At 37.9% G+C, this 18,614-nt stretch overlaps 1 protein-coding gene across 3 annotated transcripts in view; it reads right to left on the bottom strand.

The window, feature by feature from the left end:
* Window positions 1–18,614, bottom strand: part of MACROD2 (mono-ADP ribosylhydrolase 2) — an 892,420-nt gene that overhangs the window by 681,999 nt on the left and 191,807 nt on the right. For all 3 annotated transcript variants that reach the window (XM_055816691.1, XM_055816689.1, XM_055816690.1), the window contains exon 4: window positions 15,853–15,882. In XM_055816691.1, coding sequence (XP_055672666.1) covers window positions 15,853–15,882 — 30 coding nt within the window. The remainder of the gene's footprint in view (window positions 1–15,852; window positions 15,883–18,614) is intronic.

Raw genomic sequence — 18,614 nt, 5'->3', positions numbered from 1 at the left:
ATTTTCATTTATTAGTAATGGGAATGTTTTATGGGTACCTTATACTTTAGAACAAACATGCATCAAGCATTTATCTAATATTTTTATTATACTTAATGCTAAATTTATGTAAATATAGGTTAGTAATGAATGACTAGAAACTAGAAAACACAAGCTTTATTTATTCTTACTTAATGGATTAAAACAGCTACCAGTCTACAGGTGGAAAAGTTTACTGCAAATCCCATTCACTTTATTTTAAAAATAACATAATTTCAAAACCTTTTGAAAGTCACTTGCCTCCAAGCAGTCTTTTACATCATTTCAAAGCTCGAGTCCTTGAGCTTTAAAAATAATACTTAAGTTTATTATTCCAAGAAAGGAATTCCACTGAAAACTCTCTTTCAGTGTTTGAACAAGCATTGATGAAATGGGGGGCAAAAAGTTCGCAGCATTGCTGGCAGTCACAGAAGCAATTTTATCAGTGCTCCACAAAATTCAGATTCAGACAATAGACCCCTACATAGTCAGACCTTTTTAAGTAGACAGGGGCAGGCCTGTCATGGAGTGTGGGAAGTCTGCCAATCCTCAAAATCAGCAGTATAGCTGGGAAAAGGAGCCTGAACTATTGCAACACCTTAAACCAAAAATACAGAGCTCATAAATAGTTCTAAACACATTTAAATTGAAAGTAATATAAAATTTTAGTTCTCATTAGCATTTCCTATGTATATCAATGAGAAATGTTAATATAACTCCTTAGAACAACCAAATACTGTATGCACTTTTTTAACAGCAAAATTAAAGATACAGAAAAAAGGTCTTGCATAACACAAAGATAAAAGGTTTCCTTCTGAACTTAGCTACTGTTAACATTTGCACCTGGTGCTTACATAATTAAATACAGAAAACAACAATTGTACCCTAAGAAAAACTTAATTAGATTAGGCATGTAGTAACAAATGCAAAATTACCATCATTAGTATGTCAGTGTTCTACAAATGGAAATGCTTAACTGCCAAGCCTACAATTCTCATGTCTGATTTATTCCCACAGATGAGGAGGAGACAGCCATTTGCACCCTTCTGTAATTTCAGGGCAACTGCATCCAGGGGAGATTTGCTCACAAAGGAGCAGGCAGGAGCACTCCTGTCATGTTGACTCTCTCCAGAAATTCAGAAGGTGTACTTTTGTTTACAGAAGTTTTGTGGTACAAAAGCAAAACCAGGTTGTGCAGCCTGGAACAATCTAATGAGTCTACAAATCTCTTACGTGTCCTGATCCTCCATCATTAGCCTTGTGGACTGCTTCACAGGCACCTGTTTTTCTCACAGAGAGACATTGTGAATGACATGACAGCTCACCACCATCACCCACCCCACCCACCGCAAAGCAATAGGAATCCTTTAATTTCAGGCTTAAAGCCGTAACAACAACAACGAAAGACTCCAGGGAAAAATGTTTCAATGACATAACGGTATAGATAGTGATGCACTGGAAAAGACTGCCTACAGAAGTTGCACGGTCACAAGCAGGAACACAAAGAAGTTACCAGGAGCAACCTAAGCAAAAGTGATACTGTCTGATCCAGTCTTGCTTTCTTCTGATTATATATAGAATCTTTTAAAATATTTTGAATACTTTTACCCAGACCTACTAAAGATCAGCAGCTGTGATGCCTGTGTGCAGAGTCACATGAGTGAAAGAAATTTTCCCCACAGTTATTATAGAACAAGAACTTTCCCAGTTGTTTTCTACCGTCTTAGTCAAGGGGAACAGTGCTCACAAATCTTCAAATCCCAGCACCGAAAGAGATCAGACTCAGTATGACTAAATACAACCGGGTACATCATGGTTTTGTGAACCCAAATGTTCTGTTTCACATGGAATGGACACACTGCTGTAAGCCCCAAACTTACTCTTGAAAGTTTGTAATTCTCTAAACGCCAAACACTTTAATTTCTCAGGAATTAATGTGAGCTTAAAATAGGTATTTAAATGCTTTATATATTTCATCAACTTCCCTCAATTACCAAACCGTAAATACTCCCCGAGTATTAGGGCAATAATTTGCTCTAAGAAGCTCCCAGAGACTACAGCAGCCTTCCTGGACACTTCATGCCTGTGAAGTTATTTAAACTTTACCACTGAAACTGTAAAGCTAAACAAATCTTCCTCCCAGTGTCTTCTCTGGCAGGGCAGGTATTTAACTAAACATGGCATCTAAAGATAGACAATATTTAAATTGCTGTTTGATAGCAGTTCCAGAGGATACCTGATGCAACTTGTTCAATAAGAAGTATTAGGTTTTAAATAACATAAATGAAAGAAAACCTCATAATTAAGAATCCAGATTGCTTTGAAAAAACCCTATGCTTGATGGCAAACCTGTCACACCCACCAGCATGGACTCTTTGCCTTCCTCCTGCTGCACTACTAAGAGCCTGCAATCACATCTGGCCTTCCCTTTATTAAAAAAAGCCAGAGAAGCATCAGGCAAAATTGTAGTCTGACTTTACACTTTACTAGGTAGTCAAGAAATGAAAAAAAGAGAAAAAAAAAAAAAAAGTCTTGTTCATGAATTTTTGAAGCAAAATTCACATGAAGATAGTACAGGGTATCGACATGATTGTTTCTTGAGAAAACTATAGATACAGAAGGTTACCCAGCTGTGTAGCCATGAAACATATTTTTCTTGATTAAATAAGGAACTATGGCAACCAAGGGTACTATGGCCTCACATATGCTGCAATAATGAGACATAATGAAGGGTCTTCTGGGAGCTCTCCCACAACTGTTAAAATTTTATAGCATTAAATTTGGGAATTAATTTTGAAAAAGAGAGAATCCTATTTAATATTTGATGTGCGTTGGTATTTTTTCCTTGATAATGAAACAATTTCCTCTAAACATCCACATTCTTTATGTCTAAAAAAATTCAACTGCTCCCGCTGAATCAACTCCCAAGGGAGAAGAAGATAATAATATTGCATATGAACTTTACAGTATTTGCTTAGTATATCCTATTTGCAGATATCACCTTCTTTGAATAATCATATGTTTGCAATTTTCCAGCCCCTGATGAAAAACTGACCTGTCATCAGAGCAAATTTCCCTCAAACTCACATATGATTGTGAGTCTATGTGGTGTTATTAAGAAGATTCATTTTTTTGACACTCATTCTACTAATTATCTATAAACTTATAAATATATAGCAGGTCTCATCCCAGCCCACAGGGAGGTCATGCTACTTTTCTTTTCTGTAAAAAGTCACTTGAAATAATTGTCCGATAAACCTGTCAATTCTTTGTCCAGCTGTCATTTCAAGGGAGAAGTTTTCTGCTGAATCTTTTGTTCTCTGGGAGGGCAGGCAGTCCTGGCTGAAGCCCTAATTGCTTGTAAGCCCAAAGAAGAGGCTACATTCCACCACAGCTGGGTTATATCTGGATCGAACAAAGGCCCCACCCTTGAACAAATAATCCCCATGGAGAAATTACTGCCCAATCATCAAGGGTGAAGAAATGCAAAGAAGGTAGTAACACCAGGGGTTTTATATCCTTTTACACCAACGACAATACTGCCTTCATTCCTAAGAGCAATGGAACAGCAGACAGGGTGACCACCATAGTACAGCTTGGTCAGGCTAACCATTTTAAATCAAAACTGTGATTAAAAGATAAACAACGATGACAACTGTAACTGTAGGCTTTCATAAGCTTTTTCTTCACTTAACAGCAACTCTGAAATTGGCAGTTCTTTCATTTGCTTGAGTAATGAATTCACTTGGCTCGACAAATTACTGCCTGTTCAGAACACTTCTTCCCTTCGTCCCAGTAGAAGGTGGTGAGAGGAAGGAGAATGGGTGCTACCTGCATTTAGGGGCAGATTACATGATTCAAGATGAGAAGGACTGGTGACTAAAGCTGTGATTAGGATATGGCATAAGAGCAAAGCTGGAAATGAAAGGGCACAGGCATGAGATTCAAAGAGAAAGAATCTCAGAAATTGGCCTGAGACTAAACTAAACCATTTCCCAGTAAAGAAATCAGACAGCGAGCAAGGAGCAGAGAGAAACCATGAGTGGCTAGACACGGAGACTAGTTTTTAGAAGTAAACATGAAGGTTAGAATTTAGAAAGAGGACACTCACTCCCCGCACCCCAAATGTTTGAGAACAAGGTCTCACATTACAATCTGCCCAGCAGCAGATGAAGTTATCACTCATCTCTTCCCCTTCGCACTTGTTTCCACACCCATCACTCCTCTCTCAATCAGCTCTCCTCTCCTTAATCACATCCAAGTAAACCTTTTTAAGACCACAGTCAGAAATTTTCCAAGTAAAAACTCTCTCTAAAGTCAATCCCCCTTTAATACGTAAATTTAGGCCACCAGATTTTTGAATAGATGTAATTAAGGGAGCAGTAAACTGTAAAATGCAGGTAGTGGGACTGGGAACAAAAAGTAAAGATGAAGGTGGGAATCACGAGGTGAATTTCAGTCTGGTGATTTATAACGTTGCATTACATCCACAGTTGATACACAAGTTCAACTTTGCAGAATCACTTGGAATCTACCAGACCTACTTTTTGAAATATAAGGACTTCCATTTCTTTACAAAAATTAGTCCCCTGTTGTATAGCTTGAGCCTTAAAATTAGAATTCTGACCTTAATCTCTGAGTTGTTGGTTTGGGTTTGGGTTTTGTTCCTTTTGGTGATGTTAACACCATTGTTTTAGGGAAGACAAATAAATTACCTATGAAATCTTTAGTTATGAAATCATATACCAAACCAGTAAGTACCATAACAAATACTGGTTTGCAGACCAGAGTTTCAGTACACAAAAAGTAAAACATGGGCTTGCTTAGAACAAAGAGGATGACTGAAATGAAGTTCCAGCTGGAAAAACAGTGCAATTGCACAGTTAGAGGCAATATCGTAATACACATATGCATAGAGACTGCGAGCCTGCAGGCAACTTTAATTTTGGCACTTCCTAACTTTAAGTACTTGGTTTTGCACCTTAATAACATTCTTTTAACATTGTGTGCATATAATACACTCATAGATCACTCAGCCAAGGCATAATTGATTTAATCATCCACATTTGTGAATGATTTGTGAAGCTTACATGAGTTTGCTAAGTTGCAGCCCTGCCCAATAAAAATTAAAACAGATGCCTCTGTGAAGCCCAGAGAAACAAGCTGATAATGTAAAAGGAACAGACTGAACTTTAACAGGAGAAGTGTGACAAAAAATATTTTGTTCTTTGCTACTGTATATGTAGCCAAAACTACAACACTACAGATCTGTCAGTCCAAATGGCAAAAATATGATTTTGAGTTTTAAAAAGCTAAATTAGCTTTCAAAGAAACTTGAATTATAATCCCTACACATGACAAAGCATTTACGTAAGAACAAGGAAAAAGATGTAAATAAGGTGAATTCGTAAAGAAAAAAACAACTATTTTACACATAATTATAACGTAGCCTTTTAATGGAAGAATCATTGACATTCTTGTGCTGTTGGAAGAGGCTAAATTGGTCAATAATGAAATTAGATACTTTCTTAATCCAGAAGACTCTCTTGTTGTCATCAAAGATTTTTAAATGGTTTATTAATAACATACAAATTCAAATTCAAAGTAAACCGCCCTTCTCTAACAATATAGAAAAGATGCAAATAAGAGCAGTGAATTGTTGTATATTTAGAATTATTAACGGTAGTAGCCTCAAGTACATCACATTTTCCTATATTAAAATGTTGACTCCATTAGTGTAAAACCAGTTATCCAGCAGTATCTTACTTCCAATTGGTGGTCCTTCTGCCATTACTTTACAGAATTAGCTATATAACCAATTAAGGCCTAATTGTCAGAAAGCTGCTCTCAGTAGAGTATGTTTTCTCTTTTTCCAAATATCATCCTGTTTCTACTCATGAAACTGGTACTAAAATTAAAATTCCACTTCTTTCCAAATAGGAATCAAAAATTCCTATTTGCAAAACTGATACAGGCATTATGAAACCCCAGTGAGTTATGCTTTGCCTTCAGAGAGCCGATTTTTGCTCTTTTCCATTTGGACCTTTTGCAAAACATACGGTTTCCTTGTCTTATTTTCCCAACTGTAAAATGGAAAAACATTACTTCTCTGTTTACAGAGCAATTAGGATAAATGCACCAAAGGTCTGTGGAGCATTTAGATTCTGTGATAATAATGCTCATATGGATGAGGTTCATCATGTGTTTTCTTTCATATCAAAGCCATCCTCAGCAGTTCCTGTCCCTCATTACTTCACAGCGTGGTTTACTATTCCCTCACTGTAACTGACTTTAAAAATGAAGTCTAAATTGAATATACAAAGTCATTCAGGCTAAACTTGAAGCCCTACAAAGGGCTGGGAGCTTTTTTATTTGTTTCTTAAATCACAGGAGCTGTCTACTTCATAGCTTGCCACATGGCATTAGAATGAAAATTAGCAACTGGAAGCTGCATTACCATTCAATATTATCAGTTTAAAAAGATGAGCAACTGCAAAGACAGACTTGTACGTGGCAGGTTTTCCACTGATGTCTCTTAAAAAACAGTTCCACCTATGTAAGAGTCTTAATCCTTTGTTAGAAATCACCATATTTCATTTTTTTTTATTATGCCAAAAGTTCATTCCACTTCATACTGTCCGTTTGATTGAGGGTTCTCGAAACTGGAAGGAAGATAGGCACACAGAAAACAAAGAAGGACCGATCTTTCCAAGATTCAACTATCTCGCCAGCTACTCTGCTGGAGATTTTCTTGGCTTTTGAAAAGCTGCATGTTATAATCTGTAAGCATTTTGCACAGAACAAAGAACTTCTGAAAAATGTGATCAGCAAAGAGCGACTCATAAATGAGTAGTGAAGCTCCGAGGAAAGAGCAGAAAATTTGAAATAGAAGGTAGAGGTGAATGCAGACCTGATTTCGTAATCCTTCATCCTATGGGGCAAGGAGAGAGTTGTAAATTCTATAATATCATTAATTTTGATACTTTGTTTTTCCTTGCCTCTACAGTTTAATCCTGGGGTTTATTCAAGATTTTCTTTGAAAATATAGCGCCTAAGAAATAATTGCTTTCATTAAAACCAAAAAGAACAAACTATTGTAAATTATTTCCATTATGGGATGTAGGGCATTGAGGGTGATGACAACCTCCAGTCCCCGGCCTTTGGGGAATGGGAGTTTTTCCTGCCGCAGTACATCAACAGGCAGAGTTACAGCTTTGGGAAGTCTGTCTGGGGAGGTGCTAGTGTTATGCAACGTCCATATTTCAATTAATTGGACGCACACCTATTTTAAAAAGAACAACCATCAAGGATCAGTGAATAATTGTTGCCATTTTTCTATTCCAGTTTTCCATGTCGTGCTGCTCACACCTGTATACACACTTGATGTAGAAAGTAATGAGCTTGGGGCTTAGAGATACTTTCAAGGAACTCTACTGATTACGATCTTTGGTTTGTATTTAGGCATACTAGTGTGAAAGCTTCAGTAAATGGGCTGATATTCAAAAGTGCCTCGATGTCTACAAGTCAAGTACCTCCATCACTCCTTTATGTCCTTTCTTCTATTTTAGTATCAGGGGTGAAAATAAACAAATGTGGTTTTTAAATGTTTTAAATTGCATTTTACATTTTCCTCTTACTGAACAGTCAGTACCACTTGATACAGGGCCAGGAAAATAGCCATAGACCTTAAATATGAAAAACAGATTTAAAACCACCACCATCTCATTTGAGCCTAATAAAACATGTCTTTACTGCAGTGCTCGCTTCATTCTTAGCTCAGCAAAAGGGACACGGTTGAGACGGTTAAGCGTAAAACTGAACAACTTTGTCAGGTGTCCCAATTAACAGATTTTTCTTTAAGGAAACCAATCAAATGCTTAATTTTAAAAACTGTCTCCTGTAGACTGGCACATATATATATATACTCAAATGCCTGACTTACTGTATTTTCATTGTAGCATACAGCCACGTGTCACTTCCGGCACTCCTAGACTCTGTTTTCACGCTGAGAGCTGTGCTCCTCACCTCCAGCACCTCCAGCTGCAGGGGGAGAGTCTCAACAGAAGTATCCTAAGATGCCTGAGCAGCACCTCAGTAAATGAAAAAATAATTGTATTTTCTGCATGCAAGACACACATGCAAGAAATGTATGCATTTGCCTATATGTGGAAAAAGTGTTTAACATTTTTAGAGCATATGTCCAATTCACTTTAAAAATGTACCATTAATTGCCTTAAACATCATGTGGTATCTGTGAATTAGGGAAGGTTTGTGATCACTCATCCTGCTTTGCAGCTCTGTCCCATAACATGATAAGAAAAAGAAAAAAAGAAAGAAATACATTCCTTACATAACTCCCTGCCTTTTCAGCTTGGATTTTTATCAAAAGCACCTTACATTTTCAATGACCATGAACTAAAGGTCTTTCCCAGTCTAACAAAATTAATGCCTTTTTATTATTATTTATTTATATACACACACACACAAGGCCTGACTTTCTGAAAAGACTGCAAGATTCAGTCACAAATATATATGGTGGCATGCATATATATATGTATGTATATAAGAAAGCCATATATATGTATACATGTACCAGAAACTGTATGTTCATTTTTTAGTTGTGGGTACACAACACTGTAATTATCTCATAACGATTTTAAACAAAATGAGGAGAGTCAGTGTGACAGTCTAAGAAAGAAAAAGGCCTCACAATTAAGCTGGAGCTCAGAGCGTTGTGGAGTCAGCACTCAGTAACTGATGAGTGAATAATAAAACACCACCTTCTAATGCCTAATTAAGTCAACACAGCAGCAATATTAAAAGGCTGAGGATAGCAGCGAGTAAGTGTGCCCAGACACAGTAACTTTTAGATTATTTTAATGACCAAAATATACAGTCATGTTCCTATACCACTGGCTGGAAGAGGCACACGACTTTCAAGAATCAGGCTGAACATGTATTTTTAAAAAGTCATCATTAGCGGAAGTCATTTATGTGCATCAATAACTATATGTACACATTTCAAACTTAACACCTGATCACATACCTGTATCAGTTCCTGTAGACAGCAAAACATAATTTATTTATTTTTTAAGTAACTGCTGGAAAAGTGTAATTAACAGGATACAATTAGGCAACAACTAAGAAATACTTAACATTAATCCAGAGACTTCCTGTTTATGATTATTACCCATAGCTATAAGAATGTATAAAATAACTGGAGAAAGGAAGTTAGTACCCTATACAGCCAAAGAGCAAAATAAGTATCATATTTAAACAAAAACAACAACAGAAAAACTCAAGTAGAGCACACATTTTAAATATAATCCTGGCAGCTTGGTTTAAGGGTCCTTTGAAATAAACTATGCTTATTTATTTATAGAGCTGTCATCATTATATCTCTAGATGCACTACAAAATGAGAAAACTTACTAATTCTAATTAAAGCTGAATTAAATCTCACATGGAAATATCCACTGCAATAACAGAAGGCAAAAAGCAAACATACATACACAGATTGAAGAAAGAAAGAAAAAACATTTCAAGAGTAACTGACCTGTGAAGAAAGACTTTGCCTACATGGGAAGTTCAAATAAATTCTATAAAAGTGGATAAATTACAGAGAAATCTGTTTGCTTTGATCTGATCCAACAAAAAGTTCATAAATAATAACAAGATTTTGGGCTGAGCCAAACACTTTGAAAGGGTTACAGTCTACCCCGAGCTACTGGGCTACCAATGGAACTAGTATTACAGCTGTACAGAAGGAAATACACCTAAATGCATAAATATTAAAATTTTAATTGGCTGATGTACTGTCACAGTGGGGGAACTTGTGGATACAGCCCTCTCAAACCCACTCTATTTACAGAGATGAAAAAGAACAGCATGCAAATAGTAAAAAGAGATAAAACATTTTAACAACCCTACAGAATTGCAGCAGCAATCTTATAGCAGAAAGGGATTAATTAGCAACAAAGGCAAATGGCCATTTGCCTTAAATTATCACTTCATCTACATGATCATTATTTGCTAGGAAAATCTTTGTACCTTCATGCTATTATCTAAATACCTAAGATATGATGACGCAGTGTACAAAGCAACCAAAAGCTTTTGAAGATAGTTGAAATCCCAGATAAAGCACAATTGGTTCCATGAAGCAGTTTGTGGCAAGCACACCCCAATCTGACAAATGCATTTGACATGACACAAGAACATGCCAACAGACTGGCATAAAAAAATACAAAATAATAATGCTTATTTTCTTGATGAAAGAATCCTGTCATTGATTCTTTCCTGAACTCTTTCTTCTACTCTCAAGGGATGCATTCATGTTACGTACACGTCATGCACAAATTTGAACTTTGGATTTAAACCCTTGCTTCACTTGCATTTAAATTATGTAAATATCAAGACCAAGTCCTGTAAAATCCAAAACAGAGAGCATCTCATCCTATTTCAGGATAAAACAGGCTTGTTTTCTTCCTGTTGCACATTTTGAATGGGCTAGCATAGGGCCAGTCTAGTATTCGTAGTATTCTCCTTTTACATTGCTATGGGGTGCTTTGCAAGTTGTCTTATACCTGCCTCCAAACTTCTTGTACAACTTTCACTTCTCAGTGTCATGAATATTCATTTGCCATGTAAGCTGACATCAAGTTACTATTCAGACAGTGCAAAATTCCCTTTCTTCTGGTAGGTTTAACCATCAGAAAGTGGCTGAAAACGGTTAGTAGTGTACCTAAGTCACGGCTATGAGAATAAAAACTTTATATCTACCCAAGCGGAGGGATGTCAAGAAAAGATACTTGTGTCAGCTGTTCCTTCCTGCCACTACTGACTGGATGATCCCCAGCTTTTTGATCTCCTTAGCTTGCAATTAATTGACAAATAGACAGGGTGGCTGGCAAACACCAGTGACTTCACAGCAGCACCCTATCAGCAGTTATCCTTGATTTCTATAGCATGAGCAGCAGCCACGATGGCTATGCTACACACCTGCTGTAGCCATGTTTGAAGATTAACTACTCCACCATCAAGCTGGACCCAAGTGGTACAACCCAGATGCTCAAACACTGGTATCTGGTGGTACTTCAGCTGCCCCAGACACAGTGACAATGTGTGACCCCTCAAGCTGTCATTCTGGAAAGGTGCAGAACCCCACTCAACCGTGTCCAATCTGCCAGCTCCATGCCTTGGCGAGCCCACTGGGCTGATGTGACACTACGTGCCTGTAGGTGAGCATAGCTGCTAACATTTTGAAGTGGTATACTGACCCTCGCACAAAGTCCATCTCCTGCATCACGTGATTTTGTGCTCAGGCTTAGCAAAAGATCCCAGCTGTTGAACAGCTCATTTCCCTCCTGATAAATCTGTTTTCCAGGATAGAAGTCAGTCTGCAGTAATTTCTTTCTAGCAGGAGAAAACACTTTTTTTGCGACTATTATAATCTAAAGGCAAACAAAGAAGGCAAGTAAATCCCACTTTCAAAATGGAGTCTACCCAATAACATACAGAGAAACTCAGTTCCCTATTGCAATCATGAGCACAAGTTCCCCCTGCCGTAACAGTTGCTTAAAATGACATGTCTAAAAACTGTATCTTGGCAGACTGGAGGGGTAGGTCTGGTCTACATTTAAGATATGCTAACATACTTATGGCTATATAGGAATTAATCTTTTCCATGCCAGCAAAAGCCCTAGAAAAGACATAGTTACACTGGCCAAAAACAGAGAGACAGAAGGATGGAGAGAAACAGAGAAGCAGACAGATCTTTTGGGGCAACCAACTTAAATTGGGTCCAAACAATGCTTCCAAGAGACTGTGAATATAACCTGTCTCCTCTCAGAGTTTTTAAAGACAAAATTACCATTTTCAAGTACAGAGCTGACAAAAATTATGTTCATAACAGGACACACTAAACGATGATGTCTCCTTCTCCAACTCTAGCATAAGCAACAAAACCTAATGAGGCAAAAAACCTCAAACCCTACCTTGCTATTTTAGATACACCTTCAAATTTAAGGTCAAAAAAAGCATGCCAATCTGGAAATCAGCATGCAACAAGAACTTGATTACAGTCAGCAAATGAAGTAAATGAAAAAATGAACCTCAAGGAAAATAACTGAAAAAAGGAGGTGGGGACAGTGGGGCACAAAACCCCCCAAAAAATCACAGACTATCTGAAACCTTAAGGGGGAGGAGAAATCTCAGCTCTTGCTAACTTTGCTTTAACATAGTGCATGAAATTACATACTTTCATTCGTTGACATGGCTGTAAAACAACGTAAAGGAAAAAAATTACCACACAAAATAGGGCATTTCAATTTCTTAACAGCCAAAACTTCATGATACATTTTTAAAAGGGGTCATTTTTCCTCAAAATATCAGATTTTTTTCCTTACTCCCTCCAAATGTAGGTAATTTTCTTAATAATTTTCACATTTGCACCGTTGAACATAATGGGACAAGTAATACACGTTGCACAAATAAGACATAATGCTCCATGCGAGTTAATAGGACCAGTGAGATGCTGAATGTGAGATAAATCTAGACCTGAAAGCAAAATATGCCTCCTAATTAAAAATCAATTATTAAAACCAGTAAAGAATGAAAAAGAAAAAAGGCTCCCTCACCAAACTCATAATGAAACCCTGGAAACTTCAGTTATTTGAAAAGCAGAAAGAAACCTTCGACATCTATATTTAACTAAAGATTCTTCTAAGACTCTATTGTGGGTTTCTCGATTCTATGATTAAACAGTTCTGTGAAAAATAGTTTCTGGTATCTTTTGTGCTTTTATCTCTCCATTCCAAATGGTCATGAAAATGAATAGACAGCATTTAAACGGGGAATGCAAGAACAAATCATTACTCTGGCTTTGGGAAATCAAAGTACACGGATGCCCTGATGTGGCTCCAAGGTGACACAAGGATGATAAGCAGCCACCCAAAACCACCAGCACCTAAACTTACAACCAAGTGTGCTATGTTTACCAATGTCGCCCGTTGGGTTCCTCAACAGTTCTCCTCCAGAAGATGGTTTTAACATACACATTGAGGTGTTCAAATAACTATTTCCAACTAACTTGTGTTAAATTCTGGAAAGATTTCAAATACAGAACAGCTCAAAAGTAGCTCAAAATCACTAAACCTGTTGCATGAGCTTGGACAAGTGGAAATTTCTGGTTTTCATTTTATGTAAAACTAAGGTAAGTATTCACGCCCCCAGCAGTGACAGAGAGATTAAATTAATGAGCATTACTGAAGAGATCTGAATCCCATTATTGGAAAGACTACGCCGGTACTATGCATTATCATTAATATTCAGCATCTGCAATCAAAAGAAGGCTTTGCTGTTTACGTATATAATAAAATTTTAATAATTAACCAGCAATTTTTCACATGGAATGCTACCACCACATCCTTCTGAAAAAAGGCAAAAATCTATCCAGAATTTAAAATCCAAACCCCTTCAACTGGAAATGAAATTTCCCTTCTACAGACAAACGCACATTGCCAGCAGCAAGTCATTTTTCCAAGAGGCAGGGGCTCCAGGCTTCATCTGCCTGCAGCAGGCGGGTGGGCCATCCAGAGGTGCCTCCATCTTGTGCCCCCCTGAGCAAGCTCCAGCCCGCAGACCCTGTGCAGACTTCCCCTTCTTTGAAAGGGCACGGCCAACACATGCACCCAAGGATGGAGCCACAGATGCCCGTGTCAGCTGCCCAAACTTGGGAGTACTTTGGCAACGAAATTCTCAACATTTTTCCTCAAAAGACTCCAAAAACTTAAGCGAGCACACTACAATGGAGCGTTGGCCGTCCTACCCAAGGGTGGCTCATGGAACCTCCAGAGCACAAACGCAGACCCTCAACCATCAACAATCAAATTCTAAGCCTCTAAACAGTCATATTTGGTATTTTACCTGCAAGCCTGAGCACGTGGTGTTATCCTTCTACTGGAGGTCCTCGTTGGAGAACCCCTGGGGGGCTACAGGGAGAGCTCCTCGAGGGAGGGTGTCAGGCTGCCCCGCGCCGCCCACAGCCAGTCACAGCCGGTTCCACAAGGGACTGGCCGTGGACAGGAACTCAACCCGCCACTGCAGCTTCCCGCCACCGCTGAGGAAACCTACTTAAGAAATGGCGGTGAAAGGCCAAAAGGACACCAGGGCATGAGGAGGGAGAGGAGATACAGAAGAGAAGGTGCAGAAGCGCACTACCTTAGCCTCCTGGGCTGCCACCACCTCAGCCTGGCCCCAGGGGGCGGGAGGGTGCGACACGGGAGGGAGGGGGCCGGGGGAGATGTTTTTAATTGCTTGTCAATTAACTTGATTGAAACTCCCCTGCTTTTTACACATAAAATACAGAAAAAAATCCCATCTTGACCTATGATATGGGCTCACCCCATCTGCCACAGAGGGAGAGCCATGTTATCTAGTGCCTTGCTAAACTGACATCAACTTTTGAAGTATGCCAGAATAAATACCACGGAAAGTCGAGCCACACCCCTGCAGCAGCGGCAATGCTCTAGGAACCTGATTAGAATTTGAATATTTGCATTGATTTTTTTTATTATTATTATTATTTATTATTTTTGTTATGTTACCAGCTGGGAGCAAGTGCTGGACAGGAGGTAGGTGAACAGCTCCACAGCCGCATGAACGGCTGGCGAAGGATTACCTTTTCAAGGATTATCTTTTAAACAAAGAAGAATTTGGTATACTGCAAACAGCTAACTCGAATCAAAAGAAACAGATTAATCCAACAGGATTACCAGGTAAGGCTTCCCTGTACTTTAATGTCCAGACACACAGCTGAGAAACATGAACAGTTTTATTTAGATGTCCGGGTGCTGTTGTTAAGCACCTTTCCACGGTCCACAAAAAAAGGGCTGCCTGTTCCGTCAAGGCTGTTAAAACAAAAGCTTTGACAACTTATCCTCAAGCCTCACAAGCAACAGCATTCCTCTGTCTTTTTACAGAGCCCTTTCCTTTACCCTTGCATATGTAAGCTCTGATCATCAAGTCCTTTTAACTCTAGCCAGGAAGAAAGATTAGTTGCTGCCTGTACTGCTCCCGCACTGTGAAATTTCCAGAAATGAGCTCTTTTACTTCCCTCTGGGAGGCAAGGGAAGTCACAGAAAACTGAGATCCAGCTCTTCATGTTGTTTTTTTTTCCCTGAATTGTTAACATTCATGTAAGCTTTTACGGCCACAGTACTACAGTATTGCAAAAAGCAAAACAGCATTAATCGACTGAAATAAAACATCATCCATATATTTGGAAACAATACATACTATATGCACTTGAGCATGTCTGTATTACTAGAGGACATATAGGTAGCATCTCTTTTACATGCATCAAAGACTTGTTTTGAAATCTACTTAAGTATTCTGCCAAACAGAATGGGGGTAAGCAAACAAGTATATAAAAAAAGTACAAAGATAAAGACTCACTAATTTACTAAAATGACTTTTTACTGTGGTTTAATTATTTAACATTTTAAAAAACTGTTTATTTAATGCCCATTCGAGATTCCCTTCAGGTAAGTTAAAAATCCTAAATACTTATGTTGTGTTTAACATAAGGCAGTCCAGTTCCTTCATACAAGTCAGCCCTAGCCTAATCCCACGGGGAAACTGGACTCAGCAGCAGTCACAAACCCTGCCGCTTGATGATATGAAACATTATGGACTTTGGTTGAGTTTGCCCATCTCATAATTTTACATTTCTACCTTTTGAACTTACCACATGTTGTTTTATAACCAACTAAACACTACATTTGTTCAGCATATATTTCACATTTAAGAACAAATACAGCATTAAGGAAAGACTCACCTCCTCCACCACCAAGCAGGCTGGAATTAGCTGCAAGAAGAACAAAAGGAGAATCGTTAGCATCGAGCTTCCTAAACACAGATGGAACTGAAACAGATGATGTTTCACCAGAGATTTTCCATTATTTCAGTAACTTTGCCACTCTTCACTTATCCAAAAACATCTATTGTAAAAACAATCAATTATGTAAATTGTAATCACAGTCTTTACCTTTGCAATATTTTGCAATCTTTGAACAGAGAAGCTAATAAATAAGAGTAATACAATTATTAAAGCTAATGTGTTGAACAGCTTATGAAATGACAATCCAGAATTTATAATTCTATAAACCACATTCCTTTGTGATTACCAAATTAAGTACAAGTTTTTCATTTTAGAGAAACTTAAGTAGACTTCGATGCAACTTTTGACTACCTCCCCTTGTCTTCTATGACATGGGACCTTTGAGGAGGAGGATGAGAAACCTTGGTCCCATTGATATAAAAGGGTGTTTTACCATTGTATGCAATTAAGTTGGGATTTCACTCAGTATGCTTAATTGCCTCTGCACTGTAACCACCCAGCTACCCAAGCCAGAAATGGATAAATCACTTATGGAAAGCAATTTTCAGAGCATGGTGATACAAGATGGTCCCTCAAATTAAGCTAGTACAATTGGAGCCATGCCAGACATTTTCCCTTCACTGCCTAGGCAAAAACAGAAGGAAAGACTAGGCTTCTAAACCTGCCCTTTAGATGTGTGGAAGAGAAATCCCTGTCATATAGTAATATAGATAAAGCGCAGCATAAAAGCAAGAGTATAAGGGTTGGAAGCAAGTATTTCTTACTGCTTGCTGATAAGTAAAGGAGAAGCTATATCTAACCATTTCCTGCTGTAAGACAAGGATAGATGGCAAGATACACAGAATAAATCTGGTATTTTCTAGTATTCAAACTTTTTACTGTTAGACATTATTGTTTCTGTGATTTCCCTCCACTTCCTAAATAGAAGACTGTAAACACCAAAGTCTCTGCTGTTGTTTTTACCATCACTTGCTTGAGACTTTTAGCAAAAAAATGAGTTACCTTTGTCTTCATCATTTTTTTTCAGATATTCTACAAACATCTCTGACTTATCATCCCTTTCAGCTCAACCACTTGCAGCCAGCTGACACTGTAGTAAAACTGTCTTTATCAAAAAGCTAATTTTTTCCATGAAAGTAGCATACCCAAGATCTCTGATTTTAAAAGAAACATATACCATTAATACTATTATCTTACAGTGACTCTATAAGTAGCTCTATTTTATTCAAAATGCAATGTTCTTTAAAGAAATAAATGTGTAGCTGTATATCTGCATCGCTGACCATATCAAATCAAACTGCAAGCTACATACAGTTATCCATCCTAGGACTACTTGTTCCTACGCTGAGTGAGTGAATCGTTGAGACCAAGACCTAGAGAGATGTTGTGTGCATCTTTCTGATCCAAGTCTGGTTCTAATACTCTGGAAGATTAGATGGAGGAAAATGGGGCATTTTTTCTAAATAATCATTGTTTCTAAAACAAAGTAATTTGTAGCCATTTTCAAAGAAGTGCCTGTTTGAAGATACAGAAAGATTGGAGCAAGAGGCACAGGCACAAAATGGAAAACTGAAAAAAAGGACAAGATCATCCATACCTGATAAACATCTCTATAGGCTATCCTCTATAAAAGTGCTATCATGGAATAAATATCACCATATATAAACCGCCTTTGAAAAAATGTGTGCAGACATACTGCAAAGACCGCCACTGAACTTCAATCTTTCTGAATTGACCTATTCTTGCCCTCACTGAAATTCACTATTAAAGAAAGAAACAAATTAAAAATAGGCCCACATATTTTTACAGCAGCTTCCAAAAGCCTCCTGTAACAGGCAGCATCACCCTCCCTGCAATATGAGTTTATCCAAGATAAAATTCAGCATACTTTATATCAGAAGAAAATAAAAGTAACAAAGTGTCATCTACTGCTGTGAGTCTGCTGTTCAAGCTTATTCTTTTTGGCATTGTAGAATACACCTACAATTACCATTCTAATTCTTGAGTGAGTCAAACTCTAGGATTTCAGTTATTAAGTTTGAGAGACTTGAGAGACACTGCTAAGGCCTGCTAAACCTCACTGCAACCAAAGTTTCCACTGCTAAAATAGTTTCTTCTGACACTCAGCCAACATCCCCATTGCAAACTCTCATTCGATGGCTTCTCAGAGAATTATGTTTCTCTCATTAAGTTTTGCTGACAATGTTCATCTTTCTAAAACTTGTTAATAACATATACTATAAGTCAGCATCGCACACTTCTCTATAGAAACAGCAAAAACAGTTGAAATAGATTTTTGGCTGCAATGCATCTACCACAGCTATTGAAATTGCAGTAATAATTTACAGGCACTGTTTTTTTAAAGAATTATGCTTGCATACTAGAAGGAAAATCAAACCACTTTCCTATGATGCAAGGAAAGAACACAACTGAATCATACTTATAATATCCTTTCCAGAAAGATAATGTGTCACTCATAGAGCAAGAACTTTTACTTTCAGATTTTTCAGACTTTACTTGAAAGGTTCAATAAAATATACCTCTCTTCCCATCTTTGGGAAAGCCCTACCATTAAGGAAGTAACCTGTCACTTAGCATCTTAGAAATACTTTTCCCCAACCAGAGCTTGGAGAGGAGGTCAGCACAGTCCCATGGTTGTAATCACATCGTATTACGTTGGAGCGAGCACGGCCTCACTT

The sequence above is a fragment of the Falco peregrinus genome, chromosome 11, assembly GCF_023634155.1.
Source record: "Falco peregrinus isolate bFalPer1 chromosome 11, bFalPer1.pri, whole genome shotgun sequence".
NCBI lineage: Eukaryota > Metazoa > Chordata > Aves > Falconiformes > Falconidae > Falco > Falco peregrinus.
Note: the sequence above shows the minus strand (reverse complement) of the source record. Positions and strands in the feature narration are given on the sequence as shown.